The sequence below is a fragment of the Leptodactylus fuscus genome, chromosome 1 (genome assembly GCF_031893055.1).
Source record: "Leptodactylus fuscus isolate aLepFus1 chromosome 1, aLepFus1.hap2, whole genome shotgun sequence".
Classification (NCBI taxonomy): domain Eukaryota; kingdom Metazoa; phylum Chordata; class Amphibia; order Anura; family Leptodactylidae; genus Leptodactylus; species Leptodactylus fuscus.
The window spans coordinates 252,537,288-252,553,963 of NC_134265.1; the positions used below are offsets into that span (position 1 = coordinate 252,537,288).

The 16,676-nt window shown below is 43.8% G+C and overlaps 1 protein-coding gene and 1 non-coding gene across 3 annotated transcripts; both read left to right on the plus strand.

Moving 5' to 3' along the window:
* LOC142217291 (small ribosomal subunit protein uS2) lies at positions 1-9,581 on the plus strand. Of its 2 annotated transcripts, none has more exons than XM_075285487.1 (8): positions 1-62; positions 284-449; positions 3,232-3,350; positions 3,944-4,189; positions 6,748-6,876; positions 7,805-7,961; positions 8,052-8,087; positions 9,418-9,581. In XM_075285487.1, the coding sequence occupies exons 2-8, from the start codon at positions 317-319 to the stop codon at positions 9,519-9,521; spliced, it is 924 nt and encodes a 307-aa protein (XP_075141588.1). In that variant the 5' UTR covers positions 1-62; positions 284-316; the 3' UTR covers positions 9,522-9,581. The 2 variants fall into 2 exon arrangements, with proteins under 2 accessions (XP_075141588.1, XP_075141596.1); XM_075285495.1 differs by having other exon boundaries at positions 9,421-9,581.
* LOC142190937 (small nucleolar RNA SNORA62/SNORA6 family) lies at positions 6,347-6,510 on the plus strand. Its single transcript, XR_012714576.1, has one exon. It is a non-coding gene; the product is annotated as a small nucleolar RNA SNORA62/SNORA6 family (small nucleolar RNA).
* Positions 9,582-16,676: the final 7,095 nt, after the last annotated feature.

Sequence of the window (16,676 nt, forward strand, 5' to 3'; positions counted from 1 at the left end):
CGCATGTCCGGTCTTTTTCGCTCCACGTTTATCGGGAGGACTTCTATACGGCGTTGTCTCTTGTGAGTTCTCGGCTCTTTGACGGAATGAATGCATAGTAATACCGTAGTAGCTGACGGGTCTATGTGCTGCGGTGGCCGTGTGTTGTGCAGGCCCCTGCTCTTCCCTTCCGTGCACACTTCAGAGTGACACATGCTGGTTGTTTGTTAGGCTCTATAGCACAGGCGGCCTAGTGTAAAAAGCCTGCTATACTGCTTCTCTAACGAAGGCTTCTGTTCCTTAGGTTCCCCATCGTAGCTTTAACGGGGTATTAACAATGTCCGGAGGTCTTGATGTCCTGCAAATGAAGGAGGAAGATGTCCTCAAGTTCCTGGCAGCAGGGACCCACTTGGGTGGAACTAACCTCGACTTCCAGATGGAGCAGTATATCTATAAGAGAAAGAGTGACGGTCAGTGGAATGTCTGTGATGTCTGCAGAGTCTTGTGCTGAATGCCTTAGTTCTGTTAGGGGGGCCATGGCACCTGGTTTCACTTGTGTTAAAGGGATTGTCCAGCTTAAAACATATTACCCCCCCCCCCCCCTTCCCAATAAAAACCAGTTCCTGGTCAGGTCATGTTTACAGTTAGGAGGCGGATGTCTGACTACTGTGCAGTGACTATTGCTCCTAAGCTCCCTTCAGTTTTCTATTAGTCTGTAAAGAGGATGGCAGCCCGAGAGCCCGGTGACCGCCATAGCCACTGGGTGTCTGCCGGTTTATATAGTTGGCATTGACCCCTCTGGTGCTGACGGAGGCGCCATTTTACTGGCGGTGTGTGGGTGCTGCCATCTTGCCTTCACAAGGCTCCAAGGTCTGTCTGTAATGATTTTCTATTGCAGGTTACTCCATGTAGCCTGCAATAGAAATTACAATTTTTTTTTATTTTTTTTTGCATTTGTGATTAGACCCCTTGGGGTTCAAGACCCCTAAGGTAGTTTAAGAAGTATAAATTTAAAAAAAAATAAATTAAAAGTTCACATCACACCCCCTTCCCTAGAACACATACAAAAATACTTTAATACTGTGAAACACATACATGTTTGTGTCCATTCAAAAAAAAAAAAAACTGATTTAAAGGGATTCTACCATTAAATTTGAATTTTTTTGTCCCTAACACGTAGGAATAGCCTTAGGAAAGGCTATTCGTTTCCTACTTTTAGATGTCTTCTCCGCGCCGCCGTTGCATTTATGCAAATGAGTTCTCTCGCAGCACTGGGGACGTCCCCAGTGCTGCGAGAGAACTCTACAGCGCAGCCTCCATCTTCTTCAGGAACAGGTCTTCTTCTGGGGATTGACTTCAAACTTCTAGGCCTAGGGCAAACTTGACTGCGCATGCCTGCTGGCCACAAGAAAATGGCCGCTTACACAGTATTGTAAGCAGAGATTTTCTTGTGGCAGGCATGCGCAGTCGGCTGCCCGCGGCCTAGAAGTTTGAAGCCACCGCCGGAAGAAGCAGCGAAGAGAGCCTGTTCCTGAAGAAGATGGAGGTGGTGCTGGAAAGTTCTCTCGCAGCATTGGGGACGCCCCTAATGCTGTTTGAGCACTGGGGCCTGCCCCCAGTGCGGTGAGAGAACTCATTTGCATACCGTTGAAAATCAGATTATATACCGAACGGCGGCACGGAGAAGACATCTAAAGGTAGGAGAGGAATAGCCTTTCTTAAAGAGGACCTTTCATCAGATCGGGCACATGCAGTTTTATATACTGCTGGAAAGCTGACAGTGCGCTGAATTCAGCGCACTATCGGCTTTCCCGATCTGTGCCCGGTGTAAAGCGCTATCAGTCCCGGTAAAGTAGCGCTTTACAGTCAGAAGGGCGTTTCTGACACTTAGCCAGGGACGCCTTCTGCCCAGCAGCGCCTATCGCGCTGTGCTCTCAGACTGGGGAGGAACGCCCCCTCCCTCTCCTGATAATACTCGTCTATGGACGAGCTGTGTGAGCAGAGGGAGGGGGCGTTCCTCCCCGCTCACACTCTACAGCGCGATAGGCACTGCTGGGCAGAAGGGCATCCCTGGCTAACTGTCAGAAACGCCCTTCTGACTGTAAAGCGCTTCTTTACCGGGACCGATAGCGCTTTACACCGGGCACAGATCGGGAAAGCCGATAGTGCGCTGAATTCATATATAAAATTCGTATATAAAACTGCATGTGCCCGATCTGATGAAAGGTCCTCTTTAAGGCTATTTCTATGTGTTGGGGACAAAAAAATTTGATTTTAATGGTAGAATGAATCCTTTTAACTTTTTTCCCTAGTGTTGATCTCTATGTAAATGAATGTCTGTCTAACTGATCTGCTAGACAGATGTGAAAAAGTCAATAAACCACAAAAAAGAGAAAAGAAAGTACTCGCCATAGGCAAAAATTCTTATTAAATTACAAAATGTATTAATGACATAACACAATGAGAACATATACAAGTAGACATAAAAATTGGTCGAGGACAGTGGTCTGGACAAGATAAATGATATATACGCAGAATTATTGCATATAAGGTGCTAGCAAGTGCACAGTAAACTCGCCTAATTTTGATTATTTATACTGTGTGCTTGTGTCTGTGCACGTTCTAGCACCTTATATGCAATAATTCTGTGTATATATCATTTATCTTGTCCAGGCCATTGTCCTCAACCAAGTATTGTTAAAAATAATTTTGAAATATTTTAAAGATTTTGTAGAATTATCTTGGTGATAAGTCATTTGTCCTTATCAATTGCCAATGGAAACAATCATGAGTGCAGGAATTGATCCTCTAAAACCCAGCCATGATTTCCTTTTGGCCAAATTATTTTCCCATGTCCACGAACCCTGGATTTGACAAGTTTCAAGCCATCTAAAGTTCCTGAATTCATGGTTGTATCTATTGGCAACTGGTCAAGACTTTTTCTACACTGAGATGATTACAAAAAAAATCTTCAAAACAATTCGCAAAAAATATTTAACTTGTCCATGTCTAAATTTGATTGTTTGTAGGCCCCGAAAGATGGAGACCCTGTCAGCCTAAAAAGTGGTTTCTTGTGGAAACCTGTGGACCCCAATAAATTATAATAGGGTCTGTCGGTCTACTATGCAGAAAGACTGGCACCACTAGAGCCAGTGCTAGAATGGCAAACAAGATGCATTCTAACTGAAAATGCTTGAGGCTTAGTATTCTGACGACATATGCTACTGTGTAAAACGCTTTCATTTCTTTCAGGCATTTATATTATCAATTTGAAGCGCACATGGGAAAAACTGCTGCTTGCTGCACGGGCAATTGTTGCTATTGAGAACCCAGCGGATGTGTGTGTGATTTCTTCTAGGAACACTGGCCAGGTACAATTTGTTTATACACTGCCTCTTTGCGCTCTTGGTTCTCTTCTCTTTGCTAATTTAGGGCACCTTCACACGGCGTAAGCGCTCGGCTCATTCCGAGCCGTACACGCGAGCGCTTCTAAACACTTCCCATTCACTTCAAATGGGAGCGCTCATAAAGCCGGCTTTACGTGCGCTCCCATTGAAGTGAATGGGAAGTGTTTAGAAGCGTTCGTGTGTACAGCTTGGAATGAGCCGAGCGCTTACGCCGTGTGAAGGGGCCCTTATAGAGGTTTCTGCAGCGGAGTCTCTCCTACGGAGGCTCCCAACGCAGATGTGAATCCAGCCTTACAAGTAGACGACATGCACAACGTGCATTCCTTCCTTGACGAATGTTGGCTCTAGCTGTCAGATCACCAGTTTAAAGGGGCATTACACCAGTAGGTTCTGAAACTTTGTGTTTCGACTTGCCAGCAGTTCCATTCATGTCAGGGGAAGTTTTGTAAGAAAGAGGCCAAGAGTGGGAACCTCTTGGTGTTCTGCCAATGAATAACATTGAATGATTATGTACTCTCCTTTTTACCTGTTACAGTTTTTCTTTTTTTCTCCTTCAGAGAGCAGTGTTGAAATTTGCATCTGCTTGTGGAGCCACACCAATTGCTGGCCGCTTCACTCCTGGTACCTTCACTAACCAGATTCAGGCTGCTTTCCGTGAGCCACGTCTGCTGGTTGTAACTGACCCACGGGCTGATCATCAACCTCTTACAGAGGCATCTTACGTCAATATTCCCACAATTGCCCTCTGCAATACAGATTCTCCTCTTCGTTATGTGGATATTGCAATTCCCTGTAACAACAAGGTGAGAAAAATGGTAGCAGTTTGTATAGGGAGAATATTTCATCCAAACCTCTAAAATACTTCATACACTCAAATATTCTAAAATTGATCTGCTTTATGTGACTGTAGCATTTAGTTTTTGGCAAACTTGTATATTGGTAACATGAACCAAAAGTGTGTAAATCTTGGAATCTTAAAGGGGTATTCCTATGAACATATTCATCTCTATATTTGTATTTAGTTAAAAGTTAAACATTTTTGCAAATATAAGTAATTAAAAAATTCTGCAGAGTTTAAAAGGTTTTTCTCTAAATATCTTGCGGTCACAAGTTGCTGTTTTGATTGGTTTCCAATAGATACGACCACAAATGCAGAGACTTTCTATGGTCTGGGACTTGTCAGGATCCCAGCCATGATTTTCTTATTGTAGCAGGGTTATCAGGCAGGGACACTACATGTATGAGAAGATATCCCGGCCACAATAAGGAAATCGTGGCTGATTTTCTGACCTTAGAAAGGTCCTGCATTCATGGTCGTATCCACTGGCAACCAATCAAGACAACAGACTGTGACCACGAGATATTTAGAGAAAATCTTTAAATCTCTGTAAAATGTTATGCCAAATTGTTTAACTTTTAATTATCTACAAATTTAAAAAAGGTTATGTACATGGGGATTACCCTTCGTTTACTATTGCCATGTGCTGAGTGGTGGTCAACCTGCTTGGTCAATATGGGACATTAAATCACTTACAGTTTTTGCCTTCTATATTCTCTTTCTCCCGTTGTCCTCTCCCTCCCGACGTTTGTCCTGACTGTTTCCTCCCCCCCCCCCCCTCCCCGTTTTCTTTGTATTTCTGTCTTGTTTCTGTTCTCTCCTCTTCTTTTTCTTTTGTATTATGTTGAGCGGGTACTGCCCTAATTTAGCGGTTTGGGGTTTCCTCCTGAGCCGCCCCTTTTTCCTTGTCCATTTTGATTAGTGACGTTGCTCCGCTTGTTCCTTTCTGTTTATATGTTTTAATCTTGAAAAATCTCTAATTAAACCTGTTTATACATAAATCACTTAGTTTTTTTGTGGACTAGTGGTTTAGTATCCCAGATATATCTCTAGCAACTTTGGTCTACTGACCATATCGATCATTTGGCTTCCCATTTTGGGAGCTTTGTCCTTTATGTGTAGTGGGGTTATCCCTATACCAACATATGAAGGAAAGTTTTATAATTCATTCTGCTGCTTTGGGTTTTGATTATCTAGTGAACTGTATCAATCCCTTAATTCAAGGGTAGTGGATTTGGTGGAAACAGTTTCAGATTTTTATTTTTAATGATCACATGGATGATGTTACACCAGGATGGTATGAGGCTCTAAACCTTTGACCTAAGGTGACTTAGTGTCCCAAACCACCCTGTCAAGTTCCTTTTGAAGTGTCACTAAATTTTAAGTCAACTTGATTTTCTGGCAGTTTTCATCATTTATAAACTTTGTACTATAAGTTAACAAATGTCTCCTCTCTGTGAAATCCTGCATCTCTTTATTCTTTCCCATGCTTCTGTGTTGAGAGCTAAATCAGTTATGTCCCTGGCATTATAAAATGTGGAACCTTTTGGAGTCTTCTGAAAGGAGATTCTCATCTTTCATGTGACACTAAGTGCTATCTATATTTCCAAAGATATCACTGGTTGATTAGATTGGAATATTAGAGGAGTTCTCTGAGCAAAAAAAATATATATATTTTTTTTTGGTCTGTTATGGTTACCATTAATAGCAGTAAGTGCACCCATATAACGGGTGATTTCGAAGTTTATTTGGGAGTGCCTAGCATCTTCTGTATTTGTTTACATGGTGTAGCTTCCTTCTGCCTTAGCTGATACAATGTATTCTCGTAGTTATAGGCTCTGGCACCATATCTTTCTCACTCCTGCACTTCCTCCCTGTCTCCCTAGCTATCCTTCCTGCTACTAGCCCTTTCCAATTCACCCAGTCCAAAAAATTCTCTGAAGTAGTGTTTCCAGGAAAATTATGGTATCACAGAAGTACCACATGGAGTGCTGCATTATTTGCACTTCTGAATAATCCCTGGAACTAACCATGCACAATTTAGCCTGCAAACTATGTATGAGCAGCTTTGAATTCTAAAATCTCTCTGTGCTAAAGCTTGGCTTGGGCTTGTAAATGATAGGTTGCACACTGTTAGAGCTTGGAGATGAGGCTATATATTGGCCAATGAACTCTGAGTGTAGGACGTGTGCTACATAAATATTGGCAGGTTTTTTTATTTGTAGACTCCATAAGGCGCCTTATGGCTCTGATGACTGGGGTCCTCTAGTAATTCTTGCCACATTTTGCATTTGTCATGAAATGTTCTCAATAGATGCATATCTATGTAAATTAGTATAAAAAACCTCTATGCTGAGACCTGGCTGTGATTGACTGAGCATGTGGGCATATTTTAATATTGTATGGTGGTCTGCAGTCAAGTTTGGTTAATCTCTGTTCTGGCACCAGTGCCTACTCCCCCAATGTCCCCGTTCGAATTTAAGTTAGACGTTTGCTAACTTGTTAAAGTTTTTTTTTTTTTAGGGAGCCCACTCAGTTGGTCTTATGTGGTGGATGTTGGCCCGTGAAGTTCTTCGCATGAGAGGCACAATTTCTCGTGAGCATCCATGGGAAGTCATGCCCGATCTCTATTTCTACCGTGATCCAGAAGAGGTCTGTATTTAACTAGCAAACTTGCAGTTTGTTTCCTTTGTTCAATATTACCCTAAGGGCTCGTTCACATCTGCGCCCGTACTCTGTTCTGCAGGTTTCCGTTTCCTGCTCAAAACAGAGGCAGGAGACGGAAACCTGCCGGCATGTTTCAAGCCCATTCATTTGAATGGGCTTGAAAAGTCTCCGGCCGTGTGCGCCGGTGAGCGTTTTATGCGCTCCGCAGCGAAGCTGGTTTTTTTTAAACCAGACGCAGTCGGACATGCAGTACTCTGTGTCTGGTTTTAAAAAAAAATAGTTTAGCCACGAAGAGCATAAAGTGCTCACGGCTGGACTCTGCATGACAGGTTGCCGTCTGCTGGTGTGAACCCAGTGTGAGTGTTTCTGACATCCGGACCCTGTGCAGATTAGCTGTTGCAGCAGCCTCCTGATACTGTAAGTTTCTGTTAGGCATTCACGTATTTAGCAGCAGCCTTGTCCTCTGTACATAATGGTTCCAGGGAATTGCAGAACCTCTCCTATTACTTGAATAGGAGCACCGCTACCATCCAACAGAAGGTTCTGACACGTGGAGGCTGCTGCAATAGCTGATCTGTACAGGGTCATGCCACCTGATTCCCACAGATCACACATTGATTACCTGTCCACAGGATAGTTGATCAATATAACTTCTGATGAGTTAAACGATAAAAAAAATAAGAGCAAAATAGATTTAAGTGTGCACTTGTTGGATTCTGGATCTCCCATAGAAATTATTGAGGATGAATGCCCACTTCCATTTACAGTGGGTGTGGCACTAGTGGTCTGTGGGTAGGTGCTGGGTTGCAGAGGCTGCCCCTGCATCTCACACACTTGTATGCTTGTTGTATGCAGTGAAAGGGGGCAGCCTTATAGTGTTTTATTTATTTATTTTTTATTATTAATCTAATAGATTGAAAAGGAAGAGCAAGCTGCAGCTGAGAAGGCTACCACAAAGGAAGAATACCAGGGTGAATGGACTGCACCTGTTGCAGAATTCAATACAACTGAAGTTGCTGACTGGTCAGGAGAAGTGCAGGTTCCCTCAGTGCCCATCCAACAGTTTCCTGGTATGTATCTTTATTTCGTTTGGCATATTAGGTTATAAAAAAATCTGGATGGCATTTAATATAATATATTTAATATCATTCTCATTTCAGATCGAGCTGAACTTGCAGCTGCTCCAAAAGTTCCGGGTAAGATTTGAAAAATGTATATTCATATTATATTACTTACACTCGAAAAGTGACCCCTTTGGAAAGTGGAAAGGAAAAGTCATTTTCACATATCTCAAGTGTCAACTTTATTTTTCTATTCAATTCATAATGGGAAGATGGGGGAAAAAACTCTATGGGATGGAAGTGGGCAGGGGAAAAGCAATTGTACAATTTTCTTATAGGCTTAATTTCATGTCATTCACCATGGCAAAATGACAAATTGCCTATTTTCTGTGAGTTTGTATGATCATGGTGATGACAAATTTGTATAGTTTTTTTGCTTTTAACCCCTTAAAAATTCAAAACTTGGGGAAAAAAATTATTTTTTCAGATGTCAAACTGACACATGTAAACTATATATTGTATAGAAAGGTGAATATATTACTGTCTATAGCTAAGTGTCAATTTGGCAACTGAAAAAAAATTTAAAAATTTATATACATGTATGTTGCTGTGTAAGGATTTTTTTTAAAAAAATTTCAGTACCTTGTAGGGCAGAGTCTTGTATGTGGGATGCTTAATTTCTTTATTTTGCACTAGTATTGTGGGGGGAAAGGGGATATAGATCTATGTATACTGAAAATAACCCCTTCACATAAATTTATATGCGCAGAGTCAGCAACAGTGCCTTATCCTTTTCAATAAGAAAACAAAATCCCCGGCACCGAGCCGTTCTTTGTGTGATACCTTTGGTATATGAAACAGATATATAAAGCAATACAGGTGTCCGCTCACCTGGCCTGGTTGTGTTGAGCACAACAACCAATAGACGTGATATAAAGAAAACCGGTAGAACCGGAAGGCAGCTGCTGATAAACGTCTTCGGGGACGTCAGACCAAAGTAGAGGAAGGGACCAACCTCGCGGAGGACAGGCAGAAAATCAGCGCTCACCCAGTTTTTTTGGAAAATGGAAGGCAACTTTATTTGGCACCACGCGTTCCGGGCAAACAGCCCTTTTTCAAGTGCAATAACAATCCCGCCACTGTGGACAGTTTGCTCCACAGTGGCGGGATTGTTATTGCACTTGAAAAAGGGCTGTTTGCCCAGAACGCGTGGTGCCAAATAAAGTTGCCTTCCATTTTCCAAAAAAACTGGGTGAGCGCTGATTTTCTGCCTGTCCTCCGCGAGGTTGGTCCCTTCCCCTACTTTTATCCTTTTCAATGGGATAGTCAGAACTGTGAAAATTAAGTTGTTTCCATTCTAATTTTTATTTATTTAAACAAATTGTAATTGTGTTGGACGAGAACTTGCATATGAAAAGCTCACCACTGTATGTAAGATACTAACCTGTCTGTCTTTCCTTATTAGCAGCTGAAGACTGGAGTTCACAACCTGCTAGCACAGATGACTGGTCTGCTGCCCCAACTGCTCAAGCTTCTGAGTGGGTTGGAACAACCACTGAATGGTCTTAAAGAACTGTTACTTTGATTTCAGTGCTTACCATGGCCTATAATAAAGATACTTTGACATACTGAAGTAAATTGTTCCATCTGTACTTAAATGAAATGTTGACTATATGTTCCACATATAAAACTAGCCAGAAAATCTGAAAATAAAATAGACAATAGATTTGAGTTACCTGTGTAACATCTAAAGCGTAACTTGGGGTTTGACTGAAACGGGGGAAAAAAACTTGCATTATAGGTTTGGGAACTTCTATTGACTGGCCTACGACACCAAACATCCACTAGGTTGAAAAATAAATTAATGCAAAACAATTAAAAATTGTGTAACTGTGGAGTCTGCTAGTCCACGTTTTTATAGTCCACTCTCTAATTATATTGCCACCTAGAACAATGGCTCTCAACCCTCAGTACATATACTCCCAGGGTATGTGCTGCGACTGAGGACTGTGTCAGGGGAGTTAGTCTCTGCAGTGATGCGTGCAGTCTGCTGAATAGACATCTGCTGATCTAGGATTAAAGAAATAAACTGACAGATTGTTGCCCTGCACAGGGTTAAAGTCTTTATGCTAATGGTATCTTCACATACTATCATATCTTTATATTTTAAATTTGATTTTTATTGAGAAAAGTTTTGCAACGTATAAAGTCCAACAACAAAACAAGGGTACAGAAATTGACCCAGTCAGAACATAGAAAAGAACAAAGAGCAAATTCACGACCAGCTGATAGAATAACATAAAAAAAAGAGTACAAGCATTAAGTGCAATGTATGAAAATAGCGACTGTATCGATTCACAAACAGTCCAACGTCCGATAGAGCCGAGCCTAGGACAGGGCAGGGAAAAGGGAGGGGGGAGGCGGGAAGGAGAGAAAGGGTATAGGATGTAGGGAAAAACGAAAAACCAAAACACAGAAATAACAGAAGTAAACCAGTGACTATATGTATGTAAGGTATTGCGTAATCAGGACAAGGTGATACCATTCTAAATTTGGCATGATAAGCAATGCACAGAGGAATAAGCAAATACTTGCGACTATTAGGGTAATGAACCAGCGTGCGAAGCACTTCAGGGAGTTGTCAGGGGGAGGACGTGGGGTCTGGGCTAGGGCACCCTTCCTGTTCTCCATAAAGGAGGACCAAAGAGCCCATCTGGAGCGGAAGCTAGAGAAGGTATGATTTTTGGAGGCCAGCATTCGCTCCAGGGTAAAGGCCAAGTCTACATGGTGAATTACTGTAGTTTGCCTACTGTCAGGCAGGGCGCAAATTGCCATTGCCTCACTATCATGGATCTGGCTGCTAAATATTTGGCCCAGTACCACCTGCATACCTGTGGGAAAAGACCCAGTGTCCAAAAAGCAGAGTGCTAGGCTTCGGGAGGGAGGTATAGTGAGACCAACCATAGAGGAAATAAATTGACCGCTATCCAAAAGGCTTGGACCGAGGGTCATTCCCACCACATATGTAGGAGGGTGCCAACCTGCCTGCAGTCTCGCTAACAGAATTTCGGGAGGGAGGCATCAATATGGGCCAGTTGGCTCCGGGTTCTGTACCAGCGCAGCAGGATTTTTGGGCTGTCTCCGAATGGGCTGCTCCTTTTGAAACACGTTTCACAAACCCACAGACTTTGTACCAGTCAGGCAGGGAGATGGGTTTAGCAAGGGCCGCTTCCCATTTTGAAAGGCAGAGCGGTTTAACCCGTTCAGAGGGGGTAGAGAGAAAAATATAAAAAGCTGAAATGCCGCCCTTGACAGACGGACTGTCTTCACAACCTCAAGGCGAGTCTCGTCGCTCCGTGGGTTTGTAAACGGTGCCTGATTTGTAAATATTTAAAGAAATCCCTATGGGGGAGGTCAAACTCCTCCCATAGCATGGAAAAGGATTTAAAGCAGTCATCCGCATAGTGGTAGTAAATTTTGCTTAGACTGTTCGCTATCCAACCACGGACCCTCAGCTGGGGGAGGAATATGGTAGAGCAGTGGCAACTTTACAAGGGGGACATGATCTTCCAAGGAGGTATGCGACATATAGTACCTCCAAGCCCATATAGAAGCTTTAATGCTTAATAGGGGGACCTGAACACCATGGGAGCCACAATCTTTAGGACGTAAAAGACTCATGAGAGGAGCGCCCAGCATTACCTCTTCCATCTCCAGTTAGCAGTATCATCCCACCCGTCTCTAAGCTGCTCCAAAACCGCTGATGCAAAATATTTTTTGACATCCGGGACTCCCGCTCCCCCTTGAGACCAGGGCCTAGACATGACCTGAAATCGGACTCTGGACCTTTTGCCCTCCCATATAAAATGGGACAGTATAGGTTGAAGCTTAGCTAGGTAGGGATCTGATATAGAGATGTCCACCGTGTGGAATAAGTATAAAGTCAGAGGAAGTGCCATCATCTTAACAATGGCGATCCTACTCGCCCAAGACAGCATAGGCTTAGCAAAAATGGCTAAGAGGGAGGACACCTTAGACAGAAGCGGAGAGTAGTTTACAGAGAACAAATTGGAGCTAGGGGACGTCAGATGCCTAGATATGTAATACAGTCGCCCTTCCACTGGTAAGGGGGCGTTCACACTACCGTCAGTGTCCGACAGGTAGTGTCCACTCCTAGTGTCCGTTCAAAAATCTCACACGGGCATTAGGAGCGGACACTAGCTGTGTCCGTGACACTTGTCATTCATTTAAATGGCGATCGGGTGCGTTCTTTTGTACTCTGTGCCTGTCCTTCACTGTCCGCTTGTAAAGATGTCCGACTTTTCAAGCGGACAGAAAAAAACTACATGTCGGGTTTTTCTGTCCGCTTGAAAAGTTGGACATCTTTACAAACGGACACTTAAGGACAGGCACGGAGTGCAAAAGAACGCACCCGATCGCCATTTAAATGAATGAAAAGTGTCACGGACACAGCTAGTGTCCGCTCCTAATGTCCGTGCGAGATTTTGAACGGACACAGCATCTAGACGCCGGAAGCTGCTGTAGTGGACTGGGAATCTGGTTTTCCAGGATTCTCAGACTTCAGTCTATGGAGAAACAAGCTAAAATACAATGGCGGCCAAAAAAACCTGCACCGTTTCACAAAATGTAATGATTGTAGCGAAAATGATTTCTTGTCTTTTTCCATCCTCTTCTCTTCTGGATGACAAGTATTTGGCAATTTTGTACATATCACGTGACACTTTTCAGTCGATTTCATAGTAGGATGTATACATATCATCTGCAGGGACTCAATTTATATGCATCACATACATTTGACAAAATCCACTGGTGGTGCGGTTTCTTTGGCCGCCACTGTAGAGAGATAACAGACCAGGCTTTAGCAGCAAACTCTAATTAGCTGAGACACTGCTTCTGCCAAGAGCAGTTTAATATAGTATATGAACATAAATTCATAACAGCCGTGAAACCATGTCATTTACCGGGATATCTGTTCAGCCGTTTTTGCGTGGTCGAGTAACTAACATACAAACTTTCACATTTATAATATTAGTAGGATATATACATATACGCTACTGTTCAAAAGTATGGGGTCACCCAGACAATTTTGTGTTTTCCATGAAAACACACACTTCTATTTATCAAATGAGTTGCAAAATGAATTAAAAATATAGTCAAGGCATTGGAAAAGTTAGAAATAATGATTTTTATTTGAAATAATAATTTTCTCCTTCAAACTTTGCTTTTGTCAAAGAATGCTCCATTTGCAGCAATTCCTGCATTGCAGACCTTTGGCATTCTAGCTGTTAATTTGCTGAGGTAATCTGGAGAAATGTCACCCCATGCTTCCAGAAGCCCCTCCCACAAGTTGGATTGGCTTGATGGGCACTTTTTGTGTACTATATATATGGTCAAGCTGCTCCCACAACAGCTCAATGGGGCTGAGATCTGGTGACTGTGCTGGCCACTCCATTACAGATAGAATACCAGCTGCCTGTTCTTCCCTAAATAGTTCTTGTATAATTTGGAGGTGGCTTTGGGTCATTGTCCTGTTGTAGGATGAAATTGGCTCCAATCAAGCGATGTCCACAGGGTATGGCATGGCATTGCAAAATGGAGTGATAGCCTTCCTTATTCAAAATCCCTTTTACCTTGTACAAATCTCCCACTTTACCAGCACCAAAGCAACCCAGACCATCACATTACCTCCACCATGCTTGACAGATGGCGTCAGGCACTCTTTCAGCATTTTCTGTGTGAACCAAACACCTCAAACTTTGATTTGTTTGTCCATAACACTTTTTTCCAATCTTCCTCTGTCCAATATCTGTGTTCTTTTGGCCATATTAATCTTTTCCTTTTATTAGCCAGTCTCAGATATGGCTTTTTCTTTACCACTCTGCCCTGAAGGCCAGCATCCCGAAGTCGCCTCTTCACTGTAGACATTGTCACTTTTATTATATTATTATTTATTTATATAGCACCATTAGTTCCATGGTGCTTTACATTTGGGGGTTACATACAATACACAGAATATACAGGTAGATATAATACTAACAATGACTGACTGGCACGGTGGGGTAGAGGGCCCTGCCCGCGAGGGCTTACAATCTATGGGGGAAGGGGGTAGAGACAGAAGGAGAGGGGGAGACTGTTCAGATGGCAGTGCGGTGATAGTGTTATTGGAGGTTGTAGGCCTTCCTGAATAGGTGAGTCTTCAGGGCCTTCTTGAAGCCTGTGATTGTGGGGGTCAGTCTTATGTGTCGTGGTAATGAGTTCCAGAGTATGGGGGATGCACGGGAGAAATCTTGGAGACGGTTGTGTGAGGAGTGGATGAGAGCAGGGCGGAGTAGGAGGTCATTGGAGGATCTGAGGTTACGTGTGGGCAGGTAGCGGGAGATTATTTCAGAGATATATGGAGGGGACAGGTTGTGGATGGCTTTGTATGTTAATGTTAGTAGCTTGAACTCAATTCGCTGGGCTATGGGTAGCCAGTGGAGGGACTGGCAGAGGGGAGCAGCTGATGATCGGGGGGTGAGGTGGATTAAGCGAGCAGCGCAGTTTAAGGTGGACTGGAGGGGGGAGAGGGTGTTAGCTGGGAGTCCATGCAGAAGGGTGTTGCAGTAGTCTAGGCGGGAGATTATGAGGGCCTGGACGAGCATCTTGGTAGTTTCCTGGGTGAGGAAGGGGCGGATTCGGTGGATGTTCTTGAGCTGGAGGCGACAGGAGGTGTTGAGGGTTTGAATATGTGGCTTGAAGGATAGGTCAGAGTCCAGGGTTACCTCAAGGCATCGGGCCTGTGGGACAGGGGTAAGTGGGGTTCCATTAACTTTGATAGATGAGTCAGGTGGAGGGGCCATACAGGATGGGCTGAAGATGATAAACTCTGTTTTCTCCATGTTGAGTTTGAGAAAGCGGGAGGAGAGGAAGGAGGCTACGGCCGCTAAACAATCTGGAACTCTGGCCAACAGGGAGGTAATGTCTGGTCCAGAGATGAAGATTTGGATGTCATCGGCATAGCAGTGGTACTGAAAACCATGAGATTCTATGAGTTGGCCCAGGCCAAGGGTGTAGATGGAGAACAGGAGGGGTCCTAGGACGGAACCTTGGGGGACACCTACAGAGAGAGGGTGAGGAGGTGGTGTGGGAGACGCTGAATGTGCGGTCAGTGAAGTATGAGGAGATCCAGGAATGGGCCAGGACTGAGATACCAAGGGATGAGAGAATTTCTAACAGGAGGGAGTGGTCAACCGTGTCAAAGGCAGAGGAGAGGTCAAGGAGGAGGAGGACAAAGTAATGGCGCTTGGCTTTGGCGGTTAGCAGGTCATTGGTGACTTTTGTTAGGGCAGTTTCAGTGGAGTGCCGGGGTCTGAAGCCTGACTGAAGTCTGTCAAAGAGCAGGTTGGACGAGAGATAGGAGGAGAGTTCAGAGTGGACATGCTGCTCAAGCAGTTTTGAGACGTACGGGAGCAGTGAGATGGGACGATAGTTGGCAGGAGAGGACGGGTCGAGGGACGGTTTCTTAAGTATAGGTGTGACTGTGGCATGTTTGAAGGCTGAGGGGAAGGATCCATTGGTTAGGGATAGATTGAAGAGATGGGTTAGGGCTGGAGTAATGACTTCAGTGAGCTTGGGGATGAGATGTGACTGGATCGGGTCAAGCACGCAGGAGGTGAGGTGGGATTTGGAGATTAGGGAGGAGAGTTTTTCATCAGTGATGGTGGAGAAACAGGTCAGGGATGGGGAGCAGCGAGTAGTTGGGTAGAGGGGTTGTCGGGGGTGTAGGAGGAGACTGTCTCTGATGGTGTCAATTTTAGTTTTAAAGTAAGAGTCAAAGTCGTCAGCTGAGATAAGTGATGTTGGAGGGGGGCGGGAGGACGGAGTTGAAGTTGGAGAATAGCTGTTTGGGGTTGCGAGAGAGTGCAGATATGAGTGTGGTGAAGTAGACCTGCTTTGCGGAGGTGAGTGCGTTCTTAAATGAGAGAACTGCTTCTTTGTACCTGAGGAAATCCTCCTGGGAGTGGCTTTTCTTCCAGAGGCGTTCTGCAACCCACGAGGCACGTCTCAGTTTCACTGGCGTTTTGCGGGTATTATTTGATTTCTCAAACTAGAGACTCTAATGTTCTTGTCTTGTTGCTCAGTTCTGGAGTGTGGCCTCCCACTTTACTTTCTACTCTGTTTAGAGCCTGTTTGTGCTCTCCTCTGAAGGGACAGAAATTGTCAGTTTCTTGACAATTTCTCGCATGGAATAGCCTTCATTTCTAAGAACAAGAATAGACTGTCGAGTTTCACATGAAAGCTCTCTTTTTCTGGCCATTTTGAGAGTTTAATCGAACCAACAAATGTTGCTCCAGGAGTGGAGATTGGAGTTGCTGCAGGTAGGTTCATGGTCTCGGTGTATTGGTCAATATAGTGCCTATATCTTACAATAAGCTCCACCTACAGTAATATTACTAAAACAAACACACATTTTAAAAAATATATTTTGCTGAAAGAACACCTCCAGAACTCCCTCTCACACACAAGCACTACCTCCCGCAACCCAACATAGAAAGTCAATACCAATGGGCTCCCACACAGACGAATGCAGCAGCCCCCCCCAGAGACCCAAAAACCATACTCTCTCTGCAACCATTCCCATGCCGTGCCTCAGTCCCTAGAATCCCTGCATGGCACATGACCACCCCAAAAATCAGGAACAGGATCCTTTTTTAAAAAAAAAAA

What these genes read in the sequence shown, in the direction of transcription:
- LOC142217291 (XM_075285487.1), top strand. Translation starts at nt 317, where the DNA reads ATGTCCGGAGGTCTTGATGTCCTGCAAATGAAGGAGGAAGATGTCCTC. An exon ending in TCTACCGTGATCCAGAAGAG is followed by an intron (nt 6,877 to 7,804) that starts GTCTGTATTTAA and finishes TTAATCTAATAG; the next exon opens with ATTGAAAAGGAAGAGCAAGC. An exon ending in GCCCATCCAACAGTTTCCTG is followed by an intron (nt 7,962 to 8,051) that starts GTATGTATCTTT and finishes TTCTCATTTCAG; the next exon opens with ATCGAGCTGAACTTGCAGCT.